Here is a 26,373-nt window from a genome sequence, read left to right on the forward strand (position 1 = left end):
TCTTTCCCTCTCTTTTATGAGACTGGATAAGGTTTGTCAGTTTTGTTGATCTTTTCAAAGAGCAGCTCCTGATTTCATTGATCTGTTCTTTATGTATTTTTAGTTTCTATTTCATTTGTTTATACTCTAATCTTTATTATTTCCTTCATTCTATTGGTTTGGGGTTTTGTTTCTTCTTTTTCTAGCTCCTTTAGGTGTAAGGGTAGGTTATTTATTACGTATTTCTTACTTCTTGAGGTAGGCTTGTATTGCTATAAATATTTTCTCTTGGAATAGCTTTTGCTGCATCCCAAAAATCTTTCATTATTCCCATTCCCATTCCCATTAATCCCATTTGGTATTTAGTAGCATGTTATTTCGCTTCCATGTATTTGTGCTCTTTCCGGATTTTTTCTTGTGGTTGCTTTCTAGTTTCATAGCATTATGGTTGGAAAAGATGCATGGTATGACTTTGATTTTTTTTTTTAATTTGTTGAGAGTTGTTTTTTGGCCTAATATGTGATGTATTCTGGAGAATGTTCCATGTGCACTTGAGAAGAATGTGTATTCTTCTGTTTTAGGAGGGAATGTTCTGAACATATCTGTTAAATCCATTTGGTCCAGTATGTCATTCAAAGCCACTGTTTCCTTGTTGATATTCTGTTTGGATGATCTGGTCAATTGATATAAGTGGAACGTTAAAATCCACTACTAGGGACACCTGGGTGGCTCAGGTTAAGCCTTTGCCTTCATCTCGGGTCATGATCCCAGGGTCCTGGGATTGAGTCCCACTTGGGCTCCTTCCTCAGTGGGGAGCCTGCTTCTTCCTCTGCCTGCCACTCTCCCTGCTTGTGCTGTCTCTCTCTGAAAGATCAATCAATCTTTAAAAAAGAACAATAAAATAAAATCCCCTATTATTATCATATTACTATTGATTAGTTTCTTTATATTTGTTATTAGCTGCTTTATACATTTGGGTGCTCCCATGTTGAATGCATAAATACTTACAATTTTTATATTTTCTTGTTAGATTGTTCTCTTTATGATTATGCAGTGTCCTTCTTTGTCTCTTATTGCAGTCTTTGTTTAAAGTCTAATTTGTCTAATATAAGAATTGCTACCCTAGTTTTCTTTTCACTTCCATTTGTATGATAAATGCTCTTCCATCCCTTCACTTTCCATCTGCTTATATCTTTAGGTCTGAAATGTGTCTCTTGTAGGTGGCATATGGATAGTTCTTGCTTTTTTATCCATTCCTTCATGCTGTATCTTTTGATTGGAGGGTTTAGTACATTTACATTCAAAGTAATCATTAATGGGTATGTACTTATTGACATTTTGTTACTTGCTTTATGGTTGTTTTTGTTGTTCTTCTCTGTTCCTTTCTTCTCTTGTTCTCTTCTCCCATGGTTTGTTGATTTTCTTTAGTGATATACTTGGATTCCTTTCTCTTTATTTTTTTGCATATCTATTAGTGGTTTTTGATTTGTGGTTACCATTAGATTTGCATATAACATCCTATGCATATAGAAATCTATATTAAGTTAAAGGTTGCTTAAGTTTGAACCCATTCTTTTCTCCTCTTCCTGCACCCCATCTTTTAGGGATATGATATCATTCTTTATATTCTTTTGTTTTGTGAATCCCTTGACTGATTTTTATAGATACACTTATTTTTACTGTCTTTCTTGCATATGTTTCCTTCTTTTCTTACTCCTTACTTATGGTCTTTCCTTTCTACTCGAAGAGTCCCCTTTAACTTTTCTTATAGGGCTGGTCACGAGTTCCTTTAACTTTTGTTTGTCTGGGAAACTCTTTATCTCTCTTTATTCTGAATAATAGTTGCTGGATAGGGTATTCTTGGCTGTGTTTTATTATTGTTTTTTCCTTCAGTACTTCAAATATATCATGCCACTCCCTTCTGGACTGCAAATTCTCTGCTAAAAAATCAACTGATTACCTTAAGGGGTTTTTCTTGTATGTAACTTTTTCCTTCTCTCCTGGGGCTTTTAAAATTCTCTCTTCATCACTGCTTTTTGCCATTTTAATTACTACGTGTCTTGGTGTGGACCTCCTTGTTTATCTTTTGGGGGGATCTCTGTGCCTCCTGGATCTGGATTTTTGTTTCCTTCCCCAGATTGAGAACTTTTCAGCTATTATTTCTTCAAATAAATTTCCTGCCACCTTTTCCATCTCTTTTCCTTCTGTGATCCCTCTAATGTGAATGTTATTACTCTTGAGGATGTCACTGAGTTCCCTCTCTTTTCATTTTTTATTAATTTTTTTCTCTTCTGTTAGCCTGATTGCTTTCTATTACTCTGTCCTGCAGGTTGCTGATGAATTCTTCTGCTTCTTCTAGTCTACTATTTATTCTGTTTAGTGCATTTTTACCTTCATTTATTGAGTTCTTCATCTCTGATTGGTTCTTTTTTATGTTTCCTATTTCTTTGTTAAGGGTCTCATGGAGGTCTTCCACTCTTCTCAAGTCCAGTGAATATCTTTATAATCATAATTTTAAATTCTCTAGTGGGCATATTATTTATCACTGTTTCATTTAGGTCTCTTCCTGTGACTTTGTCCTGTTCTTTCATTTGGGACATATTCCTCTGTCTCCTCATTTTATCTAACTCTATGTCTGTTTCTCTGTGTTAGGAAAGTCAGCTCTGTCTCTTGCTTTTGAAAGTAGTGTTCTTACGAAGAAGAGGTCCTGTAATGCCCTGCAGTGCAATGACGCCTGTTCACCAGAACCCAGAGCTTCAGGGGTGTTTCTTATGTGTGCTGCATGCACCCTACTATTTGGCTGAGCTGCTTTGCTTTCAGTTCATTCATCTGCAATGGCTTTCTTTGCCTGTTGTGGGCAGCATTTGGTCCCTCTGATGTTTGTGGGCCATTCTGGGGCTGCCTTGGGATTAAGTTGGGTCAGACCAGGCATTTGCTAGAGATGCAGTAGAACTGAACTGCAGGAAGATGTTGGGATAGGGTGTGTGGTGCCAGAAAGGTCCATGCCAGTGGAAGGGGACCTGTAGCTGCCAGTGTCAGAAGCAGGTAAGGTTGAAGGGGGTGGATCCACAAAAACATGCAGGGGTGGGACATGTGGTGTTGGCAAAGCTTGTGCAGGTCCTCTGCAGGAAGGGACGTGGAGCCATGGCCTGGCAGGAGGGGGTGTGTCCACAGGAGAACATGCAAGTGGGGAGTGCTGTTAGCAATTAAGTAGGGAGTATTAGTGCTCCTCTGGTTCCTGCAGGTGTCCACATGCTTATGCTGGGGGCAGGAAAGAGAAATGGTGCCCAGCAAGTCCTTTGTTCCTGGAGATTCTCCCAACAAATCCTGCTCCTCTTGCAGATGCTGTGAGATTAGTAAAAAAAAAACAAAACAAAACAAAACAAAACAACTCCCTGCCATACACCCCAGGCATTTTTCAAACTGCTTACTCTATGCTGTATCTCTACAGGGCCATTTGTTGTGCTGCCTCTTTTACAGGTGGGAACTCAGTTTCTTCCACCGTCTTGGCTCTCCCACAAGCCTACTGATTTTTAAAGTTCTAGGCTTTACTCCACTGATTGTAAGAACCTGTGAACATTAGGCCTTCTGGTTTTTGAAAGCCAAATGTTATGGGGATTCATCTTTCCCTTGCAGGCGCCCTGGTGTGAGTCTGTTTCTCTCCCCTCTCTGCACGTGTAGCATCCCTCCCTCCCACGGATGGCACACAGTCCATTTAGCTCCCAACCACTTATCTGACATTCCTACCCTCTTTGATGTGACTTCTCTACATTTAGTTGTGGACACTCTGCTCTGCCACTCTTCAGCTTGTTTTCTGGGTTATTTATACTGATATGGCTGTTTTATAGTTGTATCCATAGGACAAGGTGAGCTTAGGGTTCTTCTACTCCACCATCTTTCCTGGAAGTCTACCAGGAATGAATTTTGAGATGGAAAAGTTTATGGAAGTTTCCAGAACCTTGCAGAATGGAGAACTATAGAAAAAATGAAAGGACTAGCAATTTCCAAGCCCTGCAGACAGGCTCCATTCTTAAAAGAGCAAGCGGATTTTTTTTCTCTTACGGCACAGAAATGACCTCATAACTCAGTTAGAAAAGTGGAGGAAAACTTGATCCTGAATTATTCTGCTGTTTCCCACTGTACATGTAATAACAAAGCTTGAAAGAACTGCATTTTCTGAATGCAGTTTTTTCTTTTTTGAAAGAAAAAAAATAACTATTCTCTGGCAAAAAATCAATAAAGAAATAGTAAACTACTGGATCTGATTCCTAAAATAGAAGTAATAAATCACCTAGGTAATAGATAAAATATTCAATTTTTTTAGAAGAGGGAAGAATTATTTAATTAGAATATTCCTGATACCTGAGCACCTTATTCTAACCCATTTCCTTACTTAGGATATTTCTATGAGAGCTGCAACCATTTGTGCTTTCATGTCTGTTCTCTATGTCCCACTACAGTTTCTGGAACATAACAGGTACATAATAAATTTTTTCTGAGTGGCTTTATAAAGACTTTTGGTCAGAAAATTATTTGAGACTTGTGTTTTTTGATAGCAAATTATAACTCAAGGATTAGCTGAATTAGACATAGAACTCACATAAAAATTATTGGTAATTAAACATTAATTGGTTAATATATAAAAAGTCAGGGATTTTATCAGTGATAATTAAAATGACAATTTCAACTCCTATTTGCATTTCCTTTTTCTTCCTCTATTCTTTTCACCATCTGACAGAGGGATAACATTGTTTATGCACTTATTTAAAAAGTCTAGAAGGCAGAGGCTATAGTTATTCTCTAATGACCCTATAGTTGTCCTTATGAATGTTTCAAATATTATATTTAAAATATGATATCATGTCATAAAGTATTAAAAGGTGTTGCTATGTATATCAAGTTCTGAAAAAGATTAATGCTTCCATATATACATGGTTTCATTGTTTCACTGCTTTTTTCTTTCAACCACTAGTTAAAATTGGAAAATCAAATTAGGTTGATAAAGGGATAAGATTTGTTATGAAGAAAAGGTAAGACTTTTGTCCTCTAAGTTTTGCTGTGTCCTTTTGAGACACTCATTCTCTCATTATGCAGGGATGTTATGATCAACTACTCATCATCAGTCTTTAATTGTCTCCTGACTACACTCTAAGTGACCTTCTATAATGAGTTTCCCTTTTAAGGATCATTTCCTCCTCACATTTGAAAATATCATAATGTTTTAATTATTATTTTCCTATTCTATGTTATCTGGTAATTATCACAATTTACCTTCCTAACTGACATTATAAAAAAAGATATTTTCTTCTCATATTACATTTTTTTTCTTAATAACAAAATTGTTTTGGAAAGAACGTATGTGAGAATTATAGAACTGACTGACATCTCCAAAACTTATTCTTCTGACATCCTCAAAACTAATTGTCATTTAAAGTGACCTGACAAGCTACAGACCCTGTGGGCTGGCACAAACCTGGCCCAGATTCACTCTTAAAGAGGCCTATGCAGCAAAATCAACCTCGGCTGTCCATGAGTTATTCAGTGAGATAGAGCTAAGAACCGTGAACTCAGATTTCCCCCATCTCTGCGCAACAAAAAGCTCAGTAAGTGAGTAGGCATATGGCTCTGCAACTCTTTTAGAAGATAAAAAGAATCCTGCCTTTCACAGGTGCTTGAACTACTTTTGTCAAGGGAACTAATGTCTTCTTCAGAGTCCTCATTATTATCCATTATTATACGTAATGCCCCTCCACACCTCGTGCTCACTTGCTCTGTCTCTCTCTCTCAAATAAATAAATAAAATCTTTTAAAAATAAAATTAAATTAAAAAATGAAAAATGAAAAAAAAGTACTCAAAGCTTCAGATAATATTTGTCAAGTTCAGCTCTTAAATGTGAATTAAATATCTGGTGATGTGTGGTGATTTAGAAAGAAAAATTGAATGATTTGGAGCTAGTGTAGAATATTAGTCATGATCTCAGGATCCTGGGATGGAGTAGTTGAGAGTCGTCTTACAATTTATTCTTTGTAAGTGTTTGCCTTCTTATCTAAATCATATTGGAAAGCATTGGGTTCCTTTCCTAGGATTCGGCTTAATTTGTCACAAATTTATTTTTTTCCATTCGGCCCTTTATGATGGATTATTCTTTATTATTTTGTCTGCTTTATTTGGCAAAAACCTATTGCAACCGTGGGCCTAGGGACTTACACTTTCATCTCTGCTTCGGGACCAGTTTGCTTTAACTAGAGTGAGTAAATTTAATGAGTTCCTCTGAGATTGAGGAGTGGAGACGATTCTAATTGGAACACTATGAATTGTAACTTTCATGAGGAAAGTTTTCATTTGTATTTGGATCATACAATAGTGTCTTCTTTAACTCAGTATGAGACAACCATATTTATCTGTGTAGGTTTTGATTAAAAAGAAAAAACCAAGAGTACAGTTGACTTTTGAAAACACAAGTTTGAACTGCATGGAACCAATTATACACAGGGTTTTTTGTTTGTTTGTTTGTTTGTTTTTTCTATACATACAGTACAGTACTCTAAATATATTTTCTCTTCCTCATGATTTTCTTAATAACCTTTTCTTTTCTCTAGCTTATTGTAAGAATGCAGTATACAATATATATAACATACAGAATATGTGTTAATTGATTGTTTATGTAATTGGCAAGGTTTCTGGTTAAGAGTAGGTTATTAGTAGTTAATTTTGGGGGAATCAGAAGTTAAACATGAATGTCCAACTATGTGGGGGTTGGTGCCCCAACACCTACATTAAGAGTTAATTGCATGTATCTTTTGGTGGCTAATTGGTGGCTGAAGAACCTAGTATATTTTAAGTAGTCTATCCTTGCTTTTTTAGTTTTAATTATGTTTTATATTTTAGTTGATCAGGCAAGAAGTGTATATTGAATCTCACCATGCCCTGAGTCTGCCCTCAAGGATCTTATAGCCCAACTCCACAATGAGCCCCCATTTCTTCTAATAGATTGGCCATATGATTAAGTCATATAGTTTTTTCCTTTGAGATTAAAAGTACCCAAAGCTTCAGGGGCACCTGGGTGGTTCAACTGGTTAAGTGACTGACTTTGGCTCAGGTCATGATGTCCAGGTCCTGGGATGGAGCCCTGTGTTGGGATCCCTGCTCAGCAGGGAGTCTGCTTGTTCCTCTACCTCTGCCCCTCCCCCGGCTTGTTCTCTCTCTCTCTCTCAAAAAAATAAATAAAATCTTTTAAAAAATAATTTAAAAATTAAAAATTCCGGGGCGCCTGGGTGGCACAGCGGTTAAGCGTCTGCCTTCGGCTCAGGGCGTGATCCCAGCATTCTGGGTTCGAGCCCCACATCAGGTTCCTCTGCTATGAGCCTGCTTCTTCCTCTCCCACTCCCCCTGCTTGTGTTCCCTCTCTCGCTGGCTGTCTCTATCTCTGTTAAATAAATAAATAAAAATCTTTTTAAAAAAATTAAAAATTAAATAAAAAAATAAAAGTACTCAAAGCTTCAGATATTTGTCAAGCTCAGCTCTTAAATATGAATTAAATATCTGGTGATGTGTGGTATTTAGAAAAAAGTAATTGAATGATATGAAGCCAGCATAGAATATTACTTATAATAAATCTAGTCATGCCTTTTGTGTTTGCAAATGAGGAAACTGAGGGTAGAAATGTGAAAGAACCCACCTGAATTCTACAGCTTTTTCCTAGGAAAGCTGGATGTATAACTCAGCCCTAGAAATTTGTCCTCCAACCCAATACCCATTAACAGAGTGCAGTCATGATATGCAATAGTCAATTTCAGCAGTTTGTGTAAAATTACATATTTTCCCCTTTCTTTAATACAGTTAATATGAAAGTACCTCAGTACCTGAGTAAACCTGAAAAGTATAATGATTGTGGGGGACCCTACACCCATTAGAATTATACAGTCAGTATTTACTTGTGAAAATTGAAGAGCTGATCACAATGGTATTATTCAGGGTTTGCATCTGTACAAAAGAATCTCAACAGATAATTTTGTGAACTACTGTTTTAAAATGTTGATTGTTTTATGTGTTATTATAGATCTAAAAATGACTTTAACTATGATCATTTTAAATGCATTTATCTTTTCAATATATTCCTTCAGTTGCTGTACTATAACCTCTTCTCTCAAAATAAATGTTGATTTTATTAGAATATGATTTTGGCAGAATTTTTTAGGCTTTTGTATATTATAGCTTTGGATGGGGCTGACAGAAGAGGAATGTACATGAAATTCGTATTTTGGGGTGAGATGAGTGTGATACTGCCTGTAAACTTACATGTAATTAGTTCTCAATAATGGCCCTTTTTCTTTAGGCTGTGTGACAAATTACTGCATAAATCTTATAGACAAATATTTCAAAGTATAAAATTCCCATTGAACATAAGAATTTGGAGTTGTGCTGCATACTAGGAGGGAAAGAAGAGCTAACTTGTCTGTAATAATCTGGTTCATTCAGATATTGTTCCTTTGGCATCATTGTAATAATTGCAGTGTGAAGAATTAGGTTTTTTTTTTTAATAAAAATTATGAACAAAATATTGAAGTGAGATGGAGAACAAAGAATGCATTTGTAATTTACAAAGTATTAAAAGACTAAGTTTTCTGTTTCTGTTCTTCTATTTATAAAAGTATATTATCACGTCACATAATTTCTCTCAAGAAATGTCAATTTCTTCTTATTAAAAATGGGACATTTATCTTTCAAGGCTGTCATTAGATTTTTATGAAAAAAATACATCAAAAATTTGAAAGCAGTAAAGGTTTCTCAGTAAAAGATGTGATACTCTTATGGCTGCCAGTTTTATAGATTAAAGTCCTGGAACGTTTTTTTGGCAGTTTTTTTTGTAAATGATTTGAATAATTCAGTAAACCTCATTTCCTCCATTTGTTGTCAGGGGGCAGGGAGGGGAAATAGATGATGTTCTAGTTCCAGCTTTATCATTTATAAATAAGCAGTGTGGCTCTCCTCAAACTCCTCTTCCTCCTTTTCTCCCATCTCTCTCTTCTTGTTCCTGTTTGTGTTTACTTTTATCTGAGTTTTATATCCTAGCTTTGAAAGTTAGCTGATTCATAATGTTTGTTAAGAAGAACATGGTTGTAATGGTCAGTCAACGCGAAGCTGAGTTGGAGTTCTGCTGGTGGTCAGATTGGTCTAATGGTAGGTTTGGCTGTAGGGTGACTGAACAATGGGTAGAGAGATGGTCACTACAGAAGAAGAGCGGTATGCAGAATTTCAGTTATTCTGCCAGTTTGAAGTTTCATATTTCAATCCCACCCTTCTCCATAGCTGGTCTAGACATGTCCAGAAAACCTTTGGATTTCTACAGCACGGTCTTGTTTCCTCTCTCTTCCACATGGAACTTGGCCGTGTTTCTTCCCCCTGACTTACCAGTAACCACAGGCTGATCTTCTTTTCCATTGTTTACATATTTGTGTTTCTCTCTTTTATGTTGATTGCTTCCCTTTCTTTCTCTTCTTTGCCCTAGGTCTCTAATCTTTTAATTGGCTTTTTAAAAATTTTTTAATTTTTTTAATAATTTTTTTATTATGTTAGTCACCATACAGTACATCCCTATTTTTTGATGTAAAGTTCCATGATTCATTACTTGTGCATAACACCTAGTGCACCATGCAATACATGCCCTCCTTAATACCCATCACCAGCTTATCCCATCCCCACACCCCTGAAGCCCTCAGTGTGTAAAGACTTTATTTATTTACTTGAGAGCAGGAGCTAGAGAGGTAGCAAGAGAAAACAGGAGCAGTGTGAGGGGCAAAGAGAGAAGCAGTCTATCCGCTGAGCAGGGAGCCCTATGTGGGGTTCCATTCCAGGACCCTGAGATCATGACCTGAGCCAAAGGCAGGTGCTTAACCAACTGAGCCACCCAGGTGCCCCTTTTAATTGCCTTTTACATTTTACTGTGATTTCCAGAAGGAAAACAGAAAAAAATGTGTATGTTTAATTCTCCATTTTGCTGGAAGCTTATTAATGTTCTTAAATTTAATGGGAATGTTTAACATCCTTTGAGATTATAAAAAATTGAAATGCCATGCATAGAATAGCCCAGGTTGTATATGGTCATTAAAAAATAATCACCCTTTGATATATTCAAAGCAAAATGTTTATAAATAAATTTACCTAATGTTTGAATGATAAATGATAACATTTGGAGTGCCTTTTAATTTTAATTTATTGTGAGCACGTTTTTTTCATTTCTATAAAAATAACAAAGATCATAAAAAAAAATTCCTTGAGAGGTATAATTGAGTCCCGTAATAAAGCGTCAGTTAATGAAAGGGACATAAGTTGCAAAATATTGATAAAATAAGTTGAAGCACTTCAATTCAGTTGGAAAGTTTTAGTTTTAATAAAGTAAAATTTCTGTTTTTAATCTAAATTTTTACCACATTGGTGCTGGAAAGGGCTATCTGAAAGAATTAAAGAGAAAAACACTGTAAACAGATAACGTTTTACTAAAAAGTTTTATTTTATTTTGGCCATACAGTTTGCAAAGCTCTTTAATACACATTTTTTTATTTAATCATTATCATACCTCTGTAAGTTACATATGTTAACCCCTTTTTAAAGATTGATTATGACTTTTCAGAAAAAAAGCTAATATAGATTATAGTTTGAAGAAAATTAAAGAAAAACAACAGGAAGAAAAACTCCTTGACATCTGAAAACAAATACGTTCCTTAAGCAGAAAAAAGGGGTTTATTGAAAGCAAATGTGTTGGGAGTCCACAAGGAAACACTTTAGGAAAAGAATAACTTACTAGATTTTCCAAAGAATAAACTGAAGTTGCATGGGTATGTTTTATCTATGCTCACAGTGATAAAATCCACAATTTTTTTTTAAAGATTTATTTTATTTTATTTATTCATTCGACAGAGACAGAGACAGCCAGTGAGAGAGGGAACACAAGCAGGGGGAGTGGGAGAGGAAGAAGCAGGCTCATAGCAGAGGAGCCTGACGTGGGGCTCGATCCCAGAACGCCGGGATCACGCCCTGAGCCGAAGGCAGATGCTTAACCGCTGTGCCACCCAGTCGCCCCAAAATCCACAATTTTTTAAAAACCAATTTGCAGTTCTCACTTCCAGGATGATTCAGTCAGACAGCAAAATTCCTTGAGCGAGTCATGGAATTAGGACTAAGCCCAACGAAATTACATTCCAGAAAGTGTATTGGCATGACAGAAATTATTTGTTCCCTTTGTAAGTAACACAGCTACTTCCCTAGATATAGTTAATCAATTTCTTATGAAATGAAGAAAAATATAATAAAATATATATGAAAAACAGTTGAAAATTGTAGTATAAACATAGGGAAGCATTTTGATTACTTTAAAATATAGATATTCCTGATATTAATGAATTTGAACTTAGTCATCCTTTAAGAAATTATTCTAAATCTAAAGCACTTCTATATTTTATTAAAATCTCTTCACTCGAAAACTTTACTAGAATTTTATTTGCCTATTTCTGGCGTCTGTGCTCTCTGTATGCCACGGTTGTTGGAACAATGGGAAGTTTCTGAGACATGGATCACTGATAATTTTTCATGCCATTAGTACAGACATGAGGGAGAGAGACACTTATACTTCAGTGAGCAGTTGAAAGGCATTTCGGGTTCCATAGAAATGTAAATCCAATCACATTTAAAATAAGAATTATATATTGCATATCATTCTTCGTGCAAGTCTTTCTTAAGTTGAGTTCTTTGGTCCATTGGATAAACAGTCACCCCTCTCTTGACCCCACCTCCAATATCCTGACCCTGACGAAAAGCATGCTATTTGTGGTGTTTTTATTCTTGAATGACTATAGCCAGTAACATTGTTTTCATTTTTTCATCTCTTCTCGTGCATCCTACTTTCTTTATAATCTATTGAGTAAGAAGTCACTTGTCCCTCAGCATCTGGTATAAATGGCATAAGCTCTTCTAAAGCATTTGTTGTCATTTATATAATCAAAATGTAAGTTGTTGATTGTTCTGTAGTGTCTATTTTAAATGTGACATAGACATATATTCATCATTCACTTAATCTAAAAGCTGTGATCATTTCAGGGTGTCTGTTAATATTTAACCCAAATAATTGTTTTTCTTGAACTTATTTAAGATCACAAACTCTATATTTTTCTTATCATACAGTATAATATAATTTCAGTTGTCTCTTTAAGCTGTGTACAATGTTACTAATAACAGATTATAAAATTAATTTTATTTTATAAATGAGACTTTTACAACGTTATTGCAAGGAATAAACTCGTTGAAAACCCCCCAAATTTTGTCTTCACTTGTTTTCTTTGCTAACCTTTTTTTTTTTCTTTTGCTGCTTTCATTCTATTTTGTCCTTTTACCAGTGGCCTCTTTATTTTCTTTATATTTCTTTCCACTCTCTTTGATAGTTTTTATCTCAACTTCTCTGTATGCTTCAAATGGCATATGGAATATTTGATGATTGTGTTGCCTCATTTTTTCAGAAGTGGTAAAAATGTCCAACCCACGACACTCTGACAGTTTATGATTTTTACACAAAGGAAGATGCTAGCAGACCAAGTCAGACACATTTGACAGTAATATTCCATTTAGTTTGAGTCCATCAAAAAAAAAAATAGTTGTCACTTTCTGAGGAATGCACTGCCTGGGAATTAAATCAAGCACTTCCCCTTAGGAAGAAGCGAGAAGAGGAGGGGACAGAGAAAATGTAGAAATCTTCTAATATATAAATTACAGATCCCTTTTGAACTTAGAATACTTGTAAAATACATTTTATCATTTGTCCGTAATGACTAAGAAAATCTTATATCTATATTATGGAACACACACCAATGATGAATGAAACTAAATAAGCTTTAAAGCAAAATATTTCTTAACATGATTTCTCCTACATTGTCTGTAGACAATGAAGCTTTCTGTGATAATTTAGAGAATAACTACACAATTAGGATATAAAAACCTTTTCACAAGCCCACATTGAAAGCTGAAAAATAATAGAACACTAGGTTTCTGTACAAACATATCTAGAGTCAATTTTTAAATTTTTCATAGTAAATTCTTATCAACACCATCAATTTGTGCACACAGATTTATGCTATCTCTACTTTAAAGATCTGTGCCCAGAATGAATATAAATACATCTTGTTATTTAACTCCTTATATACTAAATTAAAAAAACATAAGTTTTTTTAATATAAAAATTACCCACCTCTCTAAATGTTAGACAACTGTTCTTTTTAAAAATGAAGTTTCTATATCAGAAAATGGAGACAATATTACTTCCAGTAATGACTGGTTATTATTGTTACATCACGATTACATTATCATTTATATATTTATTCATTTTTATGTTGTATTCATTTATATGCTGCTTATTGAAATGTCTTTCATATATGTGTCTTTGTGTTCACGTTATCATTTTTATGTAACCAAATTAGTTCTGGCTTATTCTATGACTGAATGTGTGTAGTTTTAATATGCTCCAACTATGCCTTTCTTCTTTAATATTTTGGTGGGAGTTTAGGCCCTTTGCATTTCCAAATACATTTTTAATTGATCTCCTCCATCTCACTATATACTGTAGCCCACTCACACACACCACCATCACCACCAAGAAGCAAAAACTCCCAGGATTTTAATTTGGACGGTGGTTTAGGTAATTACCAATTCATGGGGAGTTGACATGTTAAAAGACTTTGTCCAATCCAAGATCATGATGAATCGCTCCAATTATTTAGTTCTTTATTAATTTATCCCAACAACGTCTCTTACATTTTTAGTACAGAGAGTGGCCTTATGCATATTTTTTAGATTTATTCTTAAATATTTGATTCTTGATGTGATTTCAAAAGCTATTTAAAAATTTTTTTAAAGATTTTATTTACTTATTTGAGAAAGAGAGAGACCATGAACACAAGTTGGGGGGAGAAGGAATGGAAGAGAGAATCCGAAGTCTACTGAATGAGGAGCCCCATTTGGGTCTGGATCTCAGAACCCTGAGATCATGACCTGAGCCAGTTGGATGCTTAACTGACTGAGTCACTCAGGCACCCATATTTTAAAATTTTTATTTTCACTTTGTTGTTAGTAGAGTTGATTATATATTGACATTTATCAGTCACAATCTTGTCAAATTAATTTATCAATTGTTATAGGTTTTAAATTTTATTGGATTTTTTGGTACACATTTAATGTTATTTAAAATAATAGTTTTCATTCTTCTTTTACAGTCTTTATATCTTTTCTTTCTTCTTCATGACTCATTTCACTTGATAGACCCAATGGATAGTATCAATTTAGAGAGAGGTAGTGATGCTTGAGATTATTGTTGTGTTTCCAATCTCAGGAGGAAAGTATTCATTATTTCACCAAAGATATATTTTGCTGAATTTTTATTGTAAATACGCTTTGTCATGTTAAAAAAAGTTCCCTTCTATTTTTAGGTTACTGAAAATTTCTCAACGTTGTTGAGTTTTATCAAATGATTTTTTTGCCTGTACTGAGATAATAATGACTTATCTCTTTTATTCTATTAATGTGAGTTATATTGATTGGTTTTGAATATTAAACCAACATTGCATTTCTAGAATAAATCCCAATTGGTCATGATATAATGTTTTTTAAAATATTGATAGATTCATTGCATTATTTTTGTTAAAGGATTTTTTCCATCTATACTCATGAGAGACATAGATCCAATATACTCATTTCTTATAATGTCCTTGCCTGGTTTTGATATGAGGTTCATGCCAGTATCATATGAAGTTTCTCTCATTTCTAAAATATGTGTGAAAATGATACCATTTCTCATTTTAATGTTTAGAAAAGTTCATCAGTGAATTCATGTGGGCCTGGAGTTTTCAAAATTTTTTAAACATAATTCCCACAGGGTCAATCCCTGTTGTCGTAAATAAAAAAATTTCCTCCTATCTCATAGCTAAATAATAACCTATTGTATATGCTAAGTGAAGTAAGTCAGACAGAGAAGAACAAATATAGTTTGATATCACTCACATATGGAATCTAAAAATATCAAACTAATAGAAACAGAGAGTAGAATGGTAATTGCTAAAGCCTGGGTGGGGGAGGGGAAGGGCTAGGGAAGTGGGGAGATGTTGATCTAAAGGTATGAACTTCCAGTTATATGATTAATAACTTCTGGAGATCTAATGCACATCATGGTGATTATAGTTAATGATATTGTATTATATATTTGAAAGTTGCTAAGAGAGTAGATCTTAACCATTCTCACTATAAAAAAGAAAAGGTGAAAGAGGTGTTAGCTAATGAGAAGGTGATAGCAATTTCTTATTATGTAAGTATAAAAAATCAACATATTGTACACATAAACTTATAGAATGCTATATGTTAATTATATCTCAATACATTTGGGGAAAAAACACTTAAAAAGATGAAATGTTCTTTTCATTTATTCAGCAAATATTTAATGTAAATTTAAGAAAAGAAAAATTTTTTAATTAGATGCAAGACTACTTTGGTAATAAATGTCTTCTTTCTAATTTTGATAAGTTTCTTTTAAAGAATTAATCTGTTTCATTTAAATTTTATTTTGTTTCTATATATCTCATTTGTTGTATAGTCTCTAATTCATTCTTTTTTTGTAACATAGATTGTTTTTAATTTTATTTCTTTCCTTATTGTTTTATTTTTGTTTTATTATTTTTTGTCTTATTAGATTTTGTATTATACATTCTTGGGTGACTTTTTTTGTTGTTGCTACCCTAGAGATTTCAGTATGGATTACTGACTTACTATAGTTCAATTTGATCAGACTTTTATCACTTCCAGAATAATGCAAAACCAATAATTTACTACCTTTCCAGCTATGTCTTTTATTGCTCCATCTTACAAAAACCACACTCCAACCATACCAAACCAGAGTTGGAATTCCTAATTACCACCTTTCTGTGTCGTGCCTATGGCATTTCTTTCTGCCTGCCTAACTGCTGTCTTCCCTGTCTGCTGAAAGATCCCATATCATTGAGATACATCCTCTATCTCAAAGTGCATTAATTCATTTCTCCATTTATCAATTTCACAGGTATTTTGGGGGACAAATCATGTGATAAGTACTATGCTAATGTTTCCTGACCCCAAGATATCAAGACACAGTCCTATCTGTCAATGATCTTATAGATTATGACATTTGTATTTTAAATCACAATGATGTTTTTATCCTTCTTTAACACATGATGTCAAAGGTAATAACTGTGATATTCATTATTTAATCCCTAGCCCCTATCTCAGAATAGATGCTTAATATGCAGTTTTGAATGAATAAATTAATATCTTTATTTCCATTGGGTAACAAGCCCAAATCTTATCACTTTATTATTTATATACTAGTTAAAATGTTTATTGAGTATCTGCTATGTGGCAGGCACTCTCTTAGGTTCTGAGGACACTATAGGGAACAGCAAAAATTCCCTGCTTTCATGGAACTTATATCCCAATGAGGAGAGAGTCAATTAATAGATTCTAGAATTAAGAGTCAATTAATAAATTTAGAATAGTAATGTATTGGAGAAAAGCAATGCATGGTAAAAAAATAAAGTAGATTTGAGAAATAGGGCAAGGAGTGCTGGGTATGCTGACTGAAGATGGGTTGGTTGACTATGAAAAATCTCTCCAAGAAAATTATATTTGAGCAAAGGCCTGACTATATTGATTCTTGAGTGTTCTAACTGCTTATCCTCAAGCCCCTCAGGGAAAGTGTTAAAACACTTTCCTTATGTTATTCTTATACTCTAATTACTTCTAAGAAAAAGTTTAATTACCTTAAACTGTCTGTCACTAGATTTTTTTTCCTCCGACAAAAACTTACTTTATCTCTCAGTATTTTAGTTTAGAGTTCTCAATCTATTTATATAGGTTTATTAATTATTTTCCAAAAGCATGTTTCAAAAATTTCATCTGTACAAATTCATTTATTTCAATTCTTATGCAGTCTTCCCAGCCCCAGACCTCTTAAAACAATGTAAATCTTTCTCTATCCTTCAAGTTTGAGCTGTAAACTCCCTCTTTCCAGCCAGAGTTTCCAAGCCATATAAAGGTCCTCAGTTTGCCACAGTTTTGAAATTCTTATAGGGTTTACTGTCCAATTCATTCACTTCCCCAAATACCATGCTTCTTTTTCACAACAATTGTTTTATAGTTTTGCCCTGATTTAGTCTGTTTGGGCTGTGATAGCAAAACACCATAGACTCAGTGGCTTGGAAACAACAGAAATGTATTTCTCACAGTTCTGGAGGCTGGGAAGTCCAAAATCAAGGCACCAATAAATTTCAATGTCTGGAGAGTACACAGTTCATCAAGGACTGTCTTCTTGCTGTGTCCTCACAAGGTGAGAGGGCAAGGAAGCTCTCTGGATCTCTTTTACAAGGACACTAATCGCACTCATGAGTCCTAATCTCACAGACTGATCACCTCCTCCCCAAGGCCTCACCTCTAAATGCCCGCACATCTGGAGTTGGGATTTCAGCCTAAGAATTTTGTGGGGACACAAACGTTCAGTTCACAGGAGACCATATCTTACTAGTCAGAGTATATCCTAGCTTTTTCAGGACTGGGGTCATACTATACACATTTTCCCTTTCCACATCCAGTGATGCATATAGTGGGTACTCAATAAACATTAAAAAAATAATAATAATGCCAAGTGTATACGTATGCCAGACTAAATGAAACGTCATTTCACCTGGAGGATAAATACCAGGTGCACTATGAGACTTTTTGAATTCTGCTATATGCCTTGAATACATAGGATCAGAGACATATTTATAAGATGGAATTTTTCTATGTAATAGCTATACATGTAGATAAAATATTAATTTTGTATATCTGATTATTTAAAATATCTCGCACCTTTCATACTATTTTATGGAATTTATTTATTTATTTATTTATTTATTTATTTATTTCAGGGGGGAGGAGCAGAAGGGGAGGGAGAGGAACAGAGTCTGCCCTGAGCTCAGCGCCAGATACAGGGCTTGATTTCATGACCCTGGAGATCATGACGAAGCCAAAAGCCAGTGGGACTTCACTGAATGAGCCACCCATCTTCCCCTTTTCATACTATTTTAAACATAGCGGACAGCACACTATTTCTTACATTTCAAGTAAAGGACTGATTTGAATTTACAATTGATAAGAATAAGGTATATTAGAATTTTTAAAATGTTAAATCTGTAAACCTGTAGACTAATAATCACTCAAAACACCTTTGAGTAATAAAGCATTTTTCAACATACCCCTATTTTTGTTGCTTTGTTTGGAGTTTTTGCTGTTCTGTTTTGCCGTTTTACAGAAGAAACTTTAAACCACATGGATGCGACAGTCCCTGAGGCTTTCCATATTAAAACTTAGGATGAGTTAGTAGCATTTGCAGTAAAAACTGCAGGCTCTGTGCATAAGAACATAAAATTTTAAAACCTATTCTCACAACTGCAATGAAGAAATTTCTAGTATGCCATCACTGGTGACTCACAAGTTTTGTTTTATAACTCCAGAGTATCACGTATTCATTTGAAAAGCCTTGTCTCAGGAGATTTACCAGTCTGAAGACTAAATTGCTGTACAGAGAAAATGAATTTCCCTTTGATTGGCAGGTGTTTTAATGAATGTGTAGCTTTAAAATTTATATTTGTAGTCTTAAAGTGGCTGAATCTGAAAGCTGAGCACTAAAAATATCTCTACAAAAATTACTGAAAAGAAGCCTTGGCTGCATGTATACATTTCACTTAGGGCATATAAATTAAAAAATAAAAATTCACTAAAGAAAATAAAGGCTACTATGCACTATGATTTTCTTATTAACTGGGATTTCTAGAGTGTCTATAAATCCAGTTCACACTAGAGAATATGTAAGGTCCAAAGACCTTATCTAGTATTTGGCCCCTTAGTGGAGGGAGATTTAGATCTTTTAAAAGTTTAGATCTTTTTTAAAAAATCAGCTAATTGCTGATTGTGGAAATCCTTATTGAAAATGTCAGTCTCTCTTTTGCTTACTTACATGTAACATGGGTGGAACAATGTTTATTCTGTAGTTTGAGTTAGAAAATGTTCGTTATGGGGCGCCTGGGTGGCACAGCGGTTAAGTGCCTGCCTTCAGCTCAGGGCGTGATCCCAGCGTTCTGGGATCGAGCCCCACATCAGGCTCCTCCGCTATGAGCCTGCTTCTTCCTCTCCCACTCCCCCTGCTTGTGTTCCCTCTCTCACTGGCTGTCTCTATCTCTGTCAAATAAATAAATAAAATCTTTAAAAAAAAAAAAAAGAAAAAGAAAATGTTCGTCATGATTTAACATAGTCCCTTGGATGTGGATGCTCAACAATTAGGTGTTATACAAATGAAATTTCTCACTGACTGATCTATTTCCCTTTTAGGTTAAAAAAGCAACGGCATTTTATCCTAAGAAATAACAAAAACACAGGCGAGATCCAGTATTTTCCTTTTTGATGCCTAAAGTGTAACACTTAGAAATGTTTGGTTCTCTCCCTTAAAATTGGAGGGATTTTCAGTCTGCTTCTTGAGCATATAATTCCTTATCGTTCCGCAGCTGTTTGATCTTGGCTATCACCGCTACTGAGGTTAATGTCATTAGGGAAGAAGCTAGAAGCCAAAAAAAAAAGAAGCTTTCACTTTTATTTGAGGGATTACTGATACAGAAGCCAAACTTCCTAACAAACAAACAAACAAAATATTTCAGTGTTTAAAAACAAATCGTATATTGCAAAATCAAAGGTTAATACGGTGAAAATATTTTTTAAAACCCGTAAAATTTCGGGGCGCCTGGGTGGCACTGCGGTTAAGCGTCTGCCTTCGGCTCAGGGCGTGATCCCGGCATTATGGGATCGAGCCCCACATCAGGCTCCTCCGCTATGAGCCTGCTTCTTCCTTTCCCACTCCCCCTGCTTGTGTTCCCTCTCTCGCTGACTGTCTCTGTCTCTGTCGAATAAATAAATAAAATCTTAAAAAAAAAAAAACCTGTAAAATTTGAAAAAGAATTTGGTAAACTTTCATATTCTGTTCATGAAAAACTACCTTTATTTAAAAGGCACTAGAAGTGTTCTTTCTTAACATGGTAAGTTGTAACCACATATACTCAGACACACACACACAAACACACACTCAGGTACAATGTTTAACAGCAATCACATTAAAGTCATTACCTGAGTAAGTGCCTGTTGACACCAGTGTTATCTATTGTTGACTATAGAATTAAACAAGGAATCTGAAAGTGGTACACATGAAGAAAGGAGGAAGAGGGGAGAATAAATATTATTATGTAGGGGCGCCTGGATAGCTCAGTTGGTTAAGCGTCAGACTCTTGATTTCTGCTTGGGCCATGATTTCAGGGTCCTAGAATGGACAGTAGTAACTTCCAAACTCCTTACATGCAGAATGAAAACCAGAAGTCTTAAATTAGATTTAAATAAAGTAAACTTAGAAAATATTTAGATTATATATAATTAACAAAGATCTAATAAACACAACATAAAAATTGTTTAAAAAAACAAAAAAATACTTTAAAAAACATAATATAAAATTTGTTTTTAAAAAACAAATAAAAGGGGACGCCTGGGTGGCTCCGTCGGTTAAGCGTCTGCCTTTGGCTCAGGTCGTGATACCGGGATCCTGGGATCGAGCCCTCCTTCGGCCTCCCTGCTTAGCAGGTAATCTGCTTCTCCCTCTCCCTCTTCCCCTTCTCATGCTCTCTCTCTCTCTTTCTCTCTCTCTAGCTCACCCTTTCTCTCAAATAAATGAAATCTTTAAAAAAATAATTAAAACACTAAAAAAAATTTTTACAAGCTCTGAACAATCATTTCATGATCTAAGAAATACAAATCTTAAATGTATATGAAGTTATTAATTTTATAAGTAATCAAGAAAAAGCAAACTAAAGTATGAATAATATATATTTCACCAGTAAATGTCAAAATATTATCCAATGCTTCTGAAGACATGTGAAAACTATCATAATTTATTCTACAGATATTCAAGATTCTATTTGTAGGAATTATCTTTCCCCTTCCAAAAATACAAAACTAGAAATGTATAAACAATGATGTTTATTTCAACATTATTTTTAATAGGAAGAATTAGAAGTAATGTGAAAGTATATCTTTAGTGGAATGGTGTAATTAGGATACAATGATATAATATCCATTGGAAGTAAATGGAAATATGGCTTTTTTAAGTTGGATAAAATCAAATTGTAAGGCAATGTGTACATTACAAGCTTTATACCAATGTGTACATTACAAGCTGCATACCAATGTTACAAAACATACACAAAATCTTCAGAGTGGTTGTCTCTGGAAGATGATTGTACTTTCTACTTCAGTGTTGTTTGCTTTTTGTCATAAGCATATTTGTTTTTTCTAAATAAAATAATATGTTATAATAAAAGGCTTTCCATGGAGCATAGTAACAGGTGACTAAAGAAGTACACATATTTAACTCTTATTATCTGTTCGAGAAGATTAACTCGTTTTTGTAGGGATGATAATCCCATTTTGTTTTCTCCCACTAGGGAAAGGTGAGCATGGGAAACCTTACCCCCTCACTGAAGAGGACCATGATGACTCAGCTTACAGGGAAAATGGTTTCAATATTTTTGTCAGCAACAATATTGCTCTAGAGCGGTCACTGCCAGATATTCGCCATGCCAAGTGAGTATCAGCAAGCCCCATATGCAATGTGGTTTTCTTTTTTTTTTGTCTGTTTTTTAAAATTATATTTAATGTTTATCACAGTGAGATATGTAACTATAAATTTTGCCATAATAATTTTTTAAAAATATGTTTATATTTCATAATCTTAAATATTTAAATTTAAATTGAAGTAATTCTTAAAGTTAGGAAAGAATAAGTATCAATTTTCTAAAATTTAATTCACATTTTCATGGAGTTGCCTGTATTATCTCCATTTAAAATAAAGTGTTTGAAGATGTTATTTTCTGGTGATTAGTATGTCAGAACTGTCCACATGTATATGACTTCAGTTTTCACTCCAGCCATATTCAGTGCCATTATTGCTACATCTTACGTAAAGAATGCCTACAATAAATGCACACGTAATCCAAAGGTTATGGTTGGTTGCTCAATTTCCCATCACTTTATGAATTGTTTGTAGCTTACCAATTAACGGTGAGTTCAGTGAACTGTAGCTAAACATTATAGTGCAAAAGGAAGCAAGAATGATATCATATATTGTTTTCCTGAAATCCCCCATCTACTCCTAACATTGCTTACTGTACTTTTTTCCTAGTCTGTTATGATTTTCTTGTTAGCATATACAATGCCAAAAGCATGCCAAAAACATACAATGTGATCAGAATTTAGAGTTTGTGGAATTGCCATACATATTTGACAAATCTATCCAACTATACCAATATGTTTACCACTGCCTTCCCCTCAATCTCCCTTTGGAAGCACAGGTGGGAGAGAAAGAAAGTCAGAGAAAATAAAACAAGGGCAGGGCGTCTGGGTGGCTCAGCTGGTTGAAGTTCCGACTCCAGATTTCAGTTCAGGTCATGATCCCAGGGTTAAGTCCTGGGATCCCCGTGTTGGGCTCTGCACTCGGCAGGGAGTCTACTTGAGATTCTGTCTCTCCCTCGTCCTCAGTTCCTCATGCTCTCTCTCTCTCTTTCTAATAAATAAATGAATCTTTAAAAAAAATAAGGGCAACAATGAAAGTAGAAGTAGGAATCTAAATCAAATCAAGTAATGTAATATAAAGCTCTTAATTTTGTGCAAAAATAATTAACCCTTTCCAAAAAATCAGTAAATTATGGTTTGGGGGATCATTTTTTAGTTGCCATATTGTACCTTTATAAATTTATTTTAAAATATAAAAGAATTCCTGGTTTCCTTCTCAGGTTTTATGTGAATTTGCATTTCCCAATATAGTTAAGCAGAGGATTGATGTGAAGAACAAATCAATTTTTCCCTAAACTGAATGCTTTATATATTGGTCTCGGCCTTCTAGCTAGCCAAATTATTCCCAGGTTACCTGAAATTATCTATAGTAATTCCCACTGACCGAGAACATTTCTAGTTATGAGAAATTTTAATACCTAATTGCACACCATCAAAGATGCATTAAATTGCATTGTTGGCATAATAAATGTGCTCAGAGAATAATTTCCATCCCCCTCCTCCCCCACCCGCACACTTCCAATCTTTTAATGTGTATTCAAGTGGAAAGAATTGCAGATGGAAACAGTGCAGAAAATCACTGGAGTCAAAGGAAGGCTGATAGTCCCATTCTTCTCAGAGTGTATTTTTAGCATAACTACCACCTTTTGAGAAAAGATATTCTTAGGCAATAATGAAAAAGAAAATGGAAAAATATTTTGAAATTTTTATTAGAGTTATTGAGTTTATAGTACCAGAGGGCATTATTCTAAATGTTAGGGGAGATAAATGTGGCTAAAATATGGTCACAGACCTTTTTTTACTTATTTGCTGAGGCTGGATATCTAGTGGGACACTCACCTAGTAAAATGACACCAAAATAGAAAAAAAAAAAAACTTTTTTTTTTTTAAAGATTTTATTTATTTATTTGAGAAAGAGCCCAAGCTGAGGGAGGAGCAGAGGGAGAGGGAGAAGCCGACTCCCAGCTGAGCAGGGAGTGCAACAAGTGCTCCATCCCAGGACCCTGGGAGCACGACCTGAGCCATAGGCAGATGCCCAACAGACCAAGCCACCCACGCACCCTTAGGAAAACAAAAAACAAAACCTTATTAGAGGGCTGGAGATGGATGATTGCAAAGGATTAAGTGCAGGACTACTAGGAGTGATAGTTTACCCTGGTTATTCTAGTTAGTATCTGACTCTCAGAGACGCAGGAAGAGAAATCCAATGCAGCCTCATTTTGTCAAGGTCCTACCTTGGAAATTGAGAGCCTAAAACAAACAAAATAATCTTATAGGAATCCCACTGTGTAAAGTTCTATGCATTTGACCTTATCTGTGCTTCTCAAAATGCAGGCACAGATAACCACAAAAACATGTAGCTCTTTGTAAGTGGTTCTTGAAATTATGAAAGCAAACTGACACACACTCCATCCAGTATTATCCATTTAACTAGGCTGCAGGTAATTGACCACAACTTGTTCATATTGGCAGAATCGGTGGAAGAGAATGCAAAATTTGTGTGACTTTTATAGTCAAACATAACACTTCTAAGAAACTTTGCGTCTGCAGTCAGCCAATTCAAATTACAGGCTCAAAGTGCCAGAAGAGAAGAATTTATTTTTCTTTGCTCTGGGTTTTGTAATGGAAAATATTGGGGAATCATATCTTGCAATTTTGGTTAATTTGGTCTTTATCCCAAAACACAGAATTGTAGTTCTTACTCCACTGTTCTACACTATAGATCACTCTGTATACATAAGTGCTCTCTCTACTCATTCATATTCTTACAGTTAACAAGTTAAAAAAAATAAATCGTGGTTCTAGGTGTTTGACATGCTTAGTGCACGTACATTCTCGTTCACTGTGAAGAATTTTCAGAACATGAGTTATTTCAGAAATCCCAATCCAGAGCACATTCTTCTTTTACCTGTTCATAAAAATGAACTGCTTCCCTTTGGCTGTATTATTTCATTGAGTCAGTAATAGATTCTCATTAAGTGAGGAGCCATATATATTAGAAAGTAAGTTGGCATGTGTCCAATAATTTAATCATTCTTACTCATATCCTAATAATAAATTCCAAGGTTCTCATTTATGCTTTTACATTTCTTACATTTTTTCCAAATAATTTTAGCATCTCCCTATCTTGTAAATTACATTTTAGGGTTTTTTTTTTGTTTGTTTCTTTTGTTTTGTTTTGTTTTGTTTTGTTTTGTTTACCATCTATGCTTTGGTATCGTCGAAGTTTCTACCCCTTCATCCAGATTCTCATCCTACCCTTTTGGTTGACTTTTGGACTTTTTGAAGACCTATCTGTGCATTTTAAATACTCCTTTCTTGAATTACTGCCTAATTATGTCTATATTCATAGTACTGGGGCTCAACCTGAGATATGTCCTTAAAACATATTATTTTTGTATTTTATTTAATGCAAAGCTGATAAGAATTTTGTTGTGTGAGTTTCTGCATGACAAATATTCAGTCAGTGGGTATCTTGTTGGCCTGGCTTCATTTTACTACGATTCAATCTCCCCTCACCTGTATACTGATTGCGCATTTTCTTTGCATGCAGTCACTCCTCTGGGATGCCACATCTCTGTATGCTGTAGAACATTTTATTTTGACTTCCAGTTCAAGATGGGAAATATGAAGCATGTACTTAGAATACAAAATACATATAAAATAGGGAAGTAGAAAACCATGGAAGGGTGGATGGCTTGCATAGAAAAGAAACTGATAAACTTATGTATGAATATATGGTTAGCAAGATAAGATTGAAAAATATTTGAGTGAGTATTACTCCCTAGACATAAATAAATTTATAAGTAGTTACCACAAATACTCCCCCAAATGTGGTCTAATTAATGTGTGTGAGATGATATTACAACTATGAAGAGAAAAAATACATGAGACTAGGATGCATAAGTACATGTATAATAAGAGAGTTGAGGTAGGCTTTGCAGAGGATTTAGGTAAATGCATCATGACTTGAGGTTCATTTTTTGCTGTTAGAAAGGAATACGTGTTTATACGGATACATAGTCATGTGTATACACACTAATCAAGATACACACTAATCAAGCATAAGTTTATAAGGTGGCTGAGTAGCTGGGATATTTTTGTACTAAAAAAAGTTCTACTCTGAATTGTGGCTTTTCTTTTTCATTTAACTTTTCTTTCTATTTCACTTATATTTCTGAGATCGCTTAATGACTTTGGCAATAAATAAGATATTGAACATCGAGAAAAAATTCTGTGATATCTCAACTCTTGGGAAAATATGCAAGAATTTTTACAATCTCTTGATTATATGAGTGCTTTCGGTAGCATTGCAGTTATATCACAACCCTGCTCCTTATACAATTTCCGAACCAAATGAGACATTGGCCCAGAAATGGTTGGGAATTAAAATCTTATTTTTAGTATCGATAGGATTCTCTCAGTGGGCATGATGTAGATGTGGGCTAATTGCAAACTCTAGAATGAGGCACATTCAGCCTTCAAGTCATAGGCATTGCTAAACATGCAAGGACAGTTGTATAATATAAGGCATGGAAGGCAGAGTTAGACGTCTGACCTCTGCAGGCAAGCAAGTTCCAAAGCAGAAAAATGAAGGAGGGGATGAGCCAAGCATGATAAACTTACTAACACAAATTTATCAGTTGTGTGTCTTTCTTTCTCCTAGAAAGGAGTATTAATCTAATGAC

The 26,373-nt window shown here is 34.7% G+C and overlaps 1 protein-coding gene across 1 annotated transcript in view; it reads left to right on the plus strand.

Annotated features, from left to right (window-relative positions):
* The window catches only part of GALNTL6 (polypeptide N-acetylgalactosaminyltransferase like 6), a 1,129,500-nt gene that overhangs the window by 463,829 nt on the left and 639,298 nt on the right, over nt 1-26,373 (plus strand). The window contains exon 3 of the mRNA XM_008705050.2: nt 21,559-21,697. Within this exon, the coding sequence (XP_008703272.1) occupies nt 21,559-21,697 (139 nt within the window). The remainder of the gene's footprint in view (nt 1-21,558; nt 21,698-26,373) is intronic.

The sequence above is a fragment of the Ursus maritimus genome, unplaced genomic scaffold (genome assembly GCF_017311325.1).
Source record: "Ursus maritimus isolate PB19 unplaced genomic scaffold, ASM1731132v1 scaffold_11, whole genome shotgun sequence".
Lineage (NCBI taxonomy): Eukaryota > Metazoa > Chordata > Mammalia > Carnivora > Ursidae > Ursus > Ursus maritimus.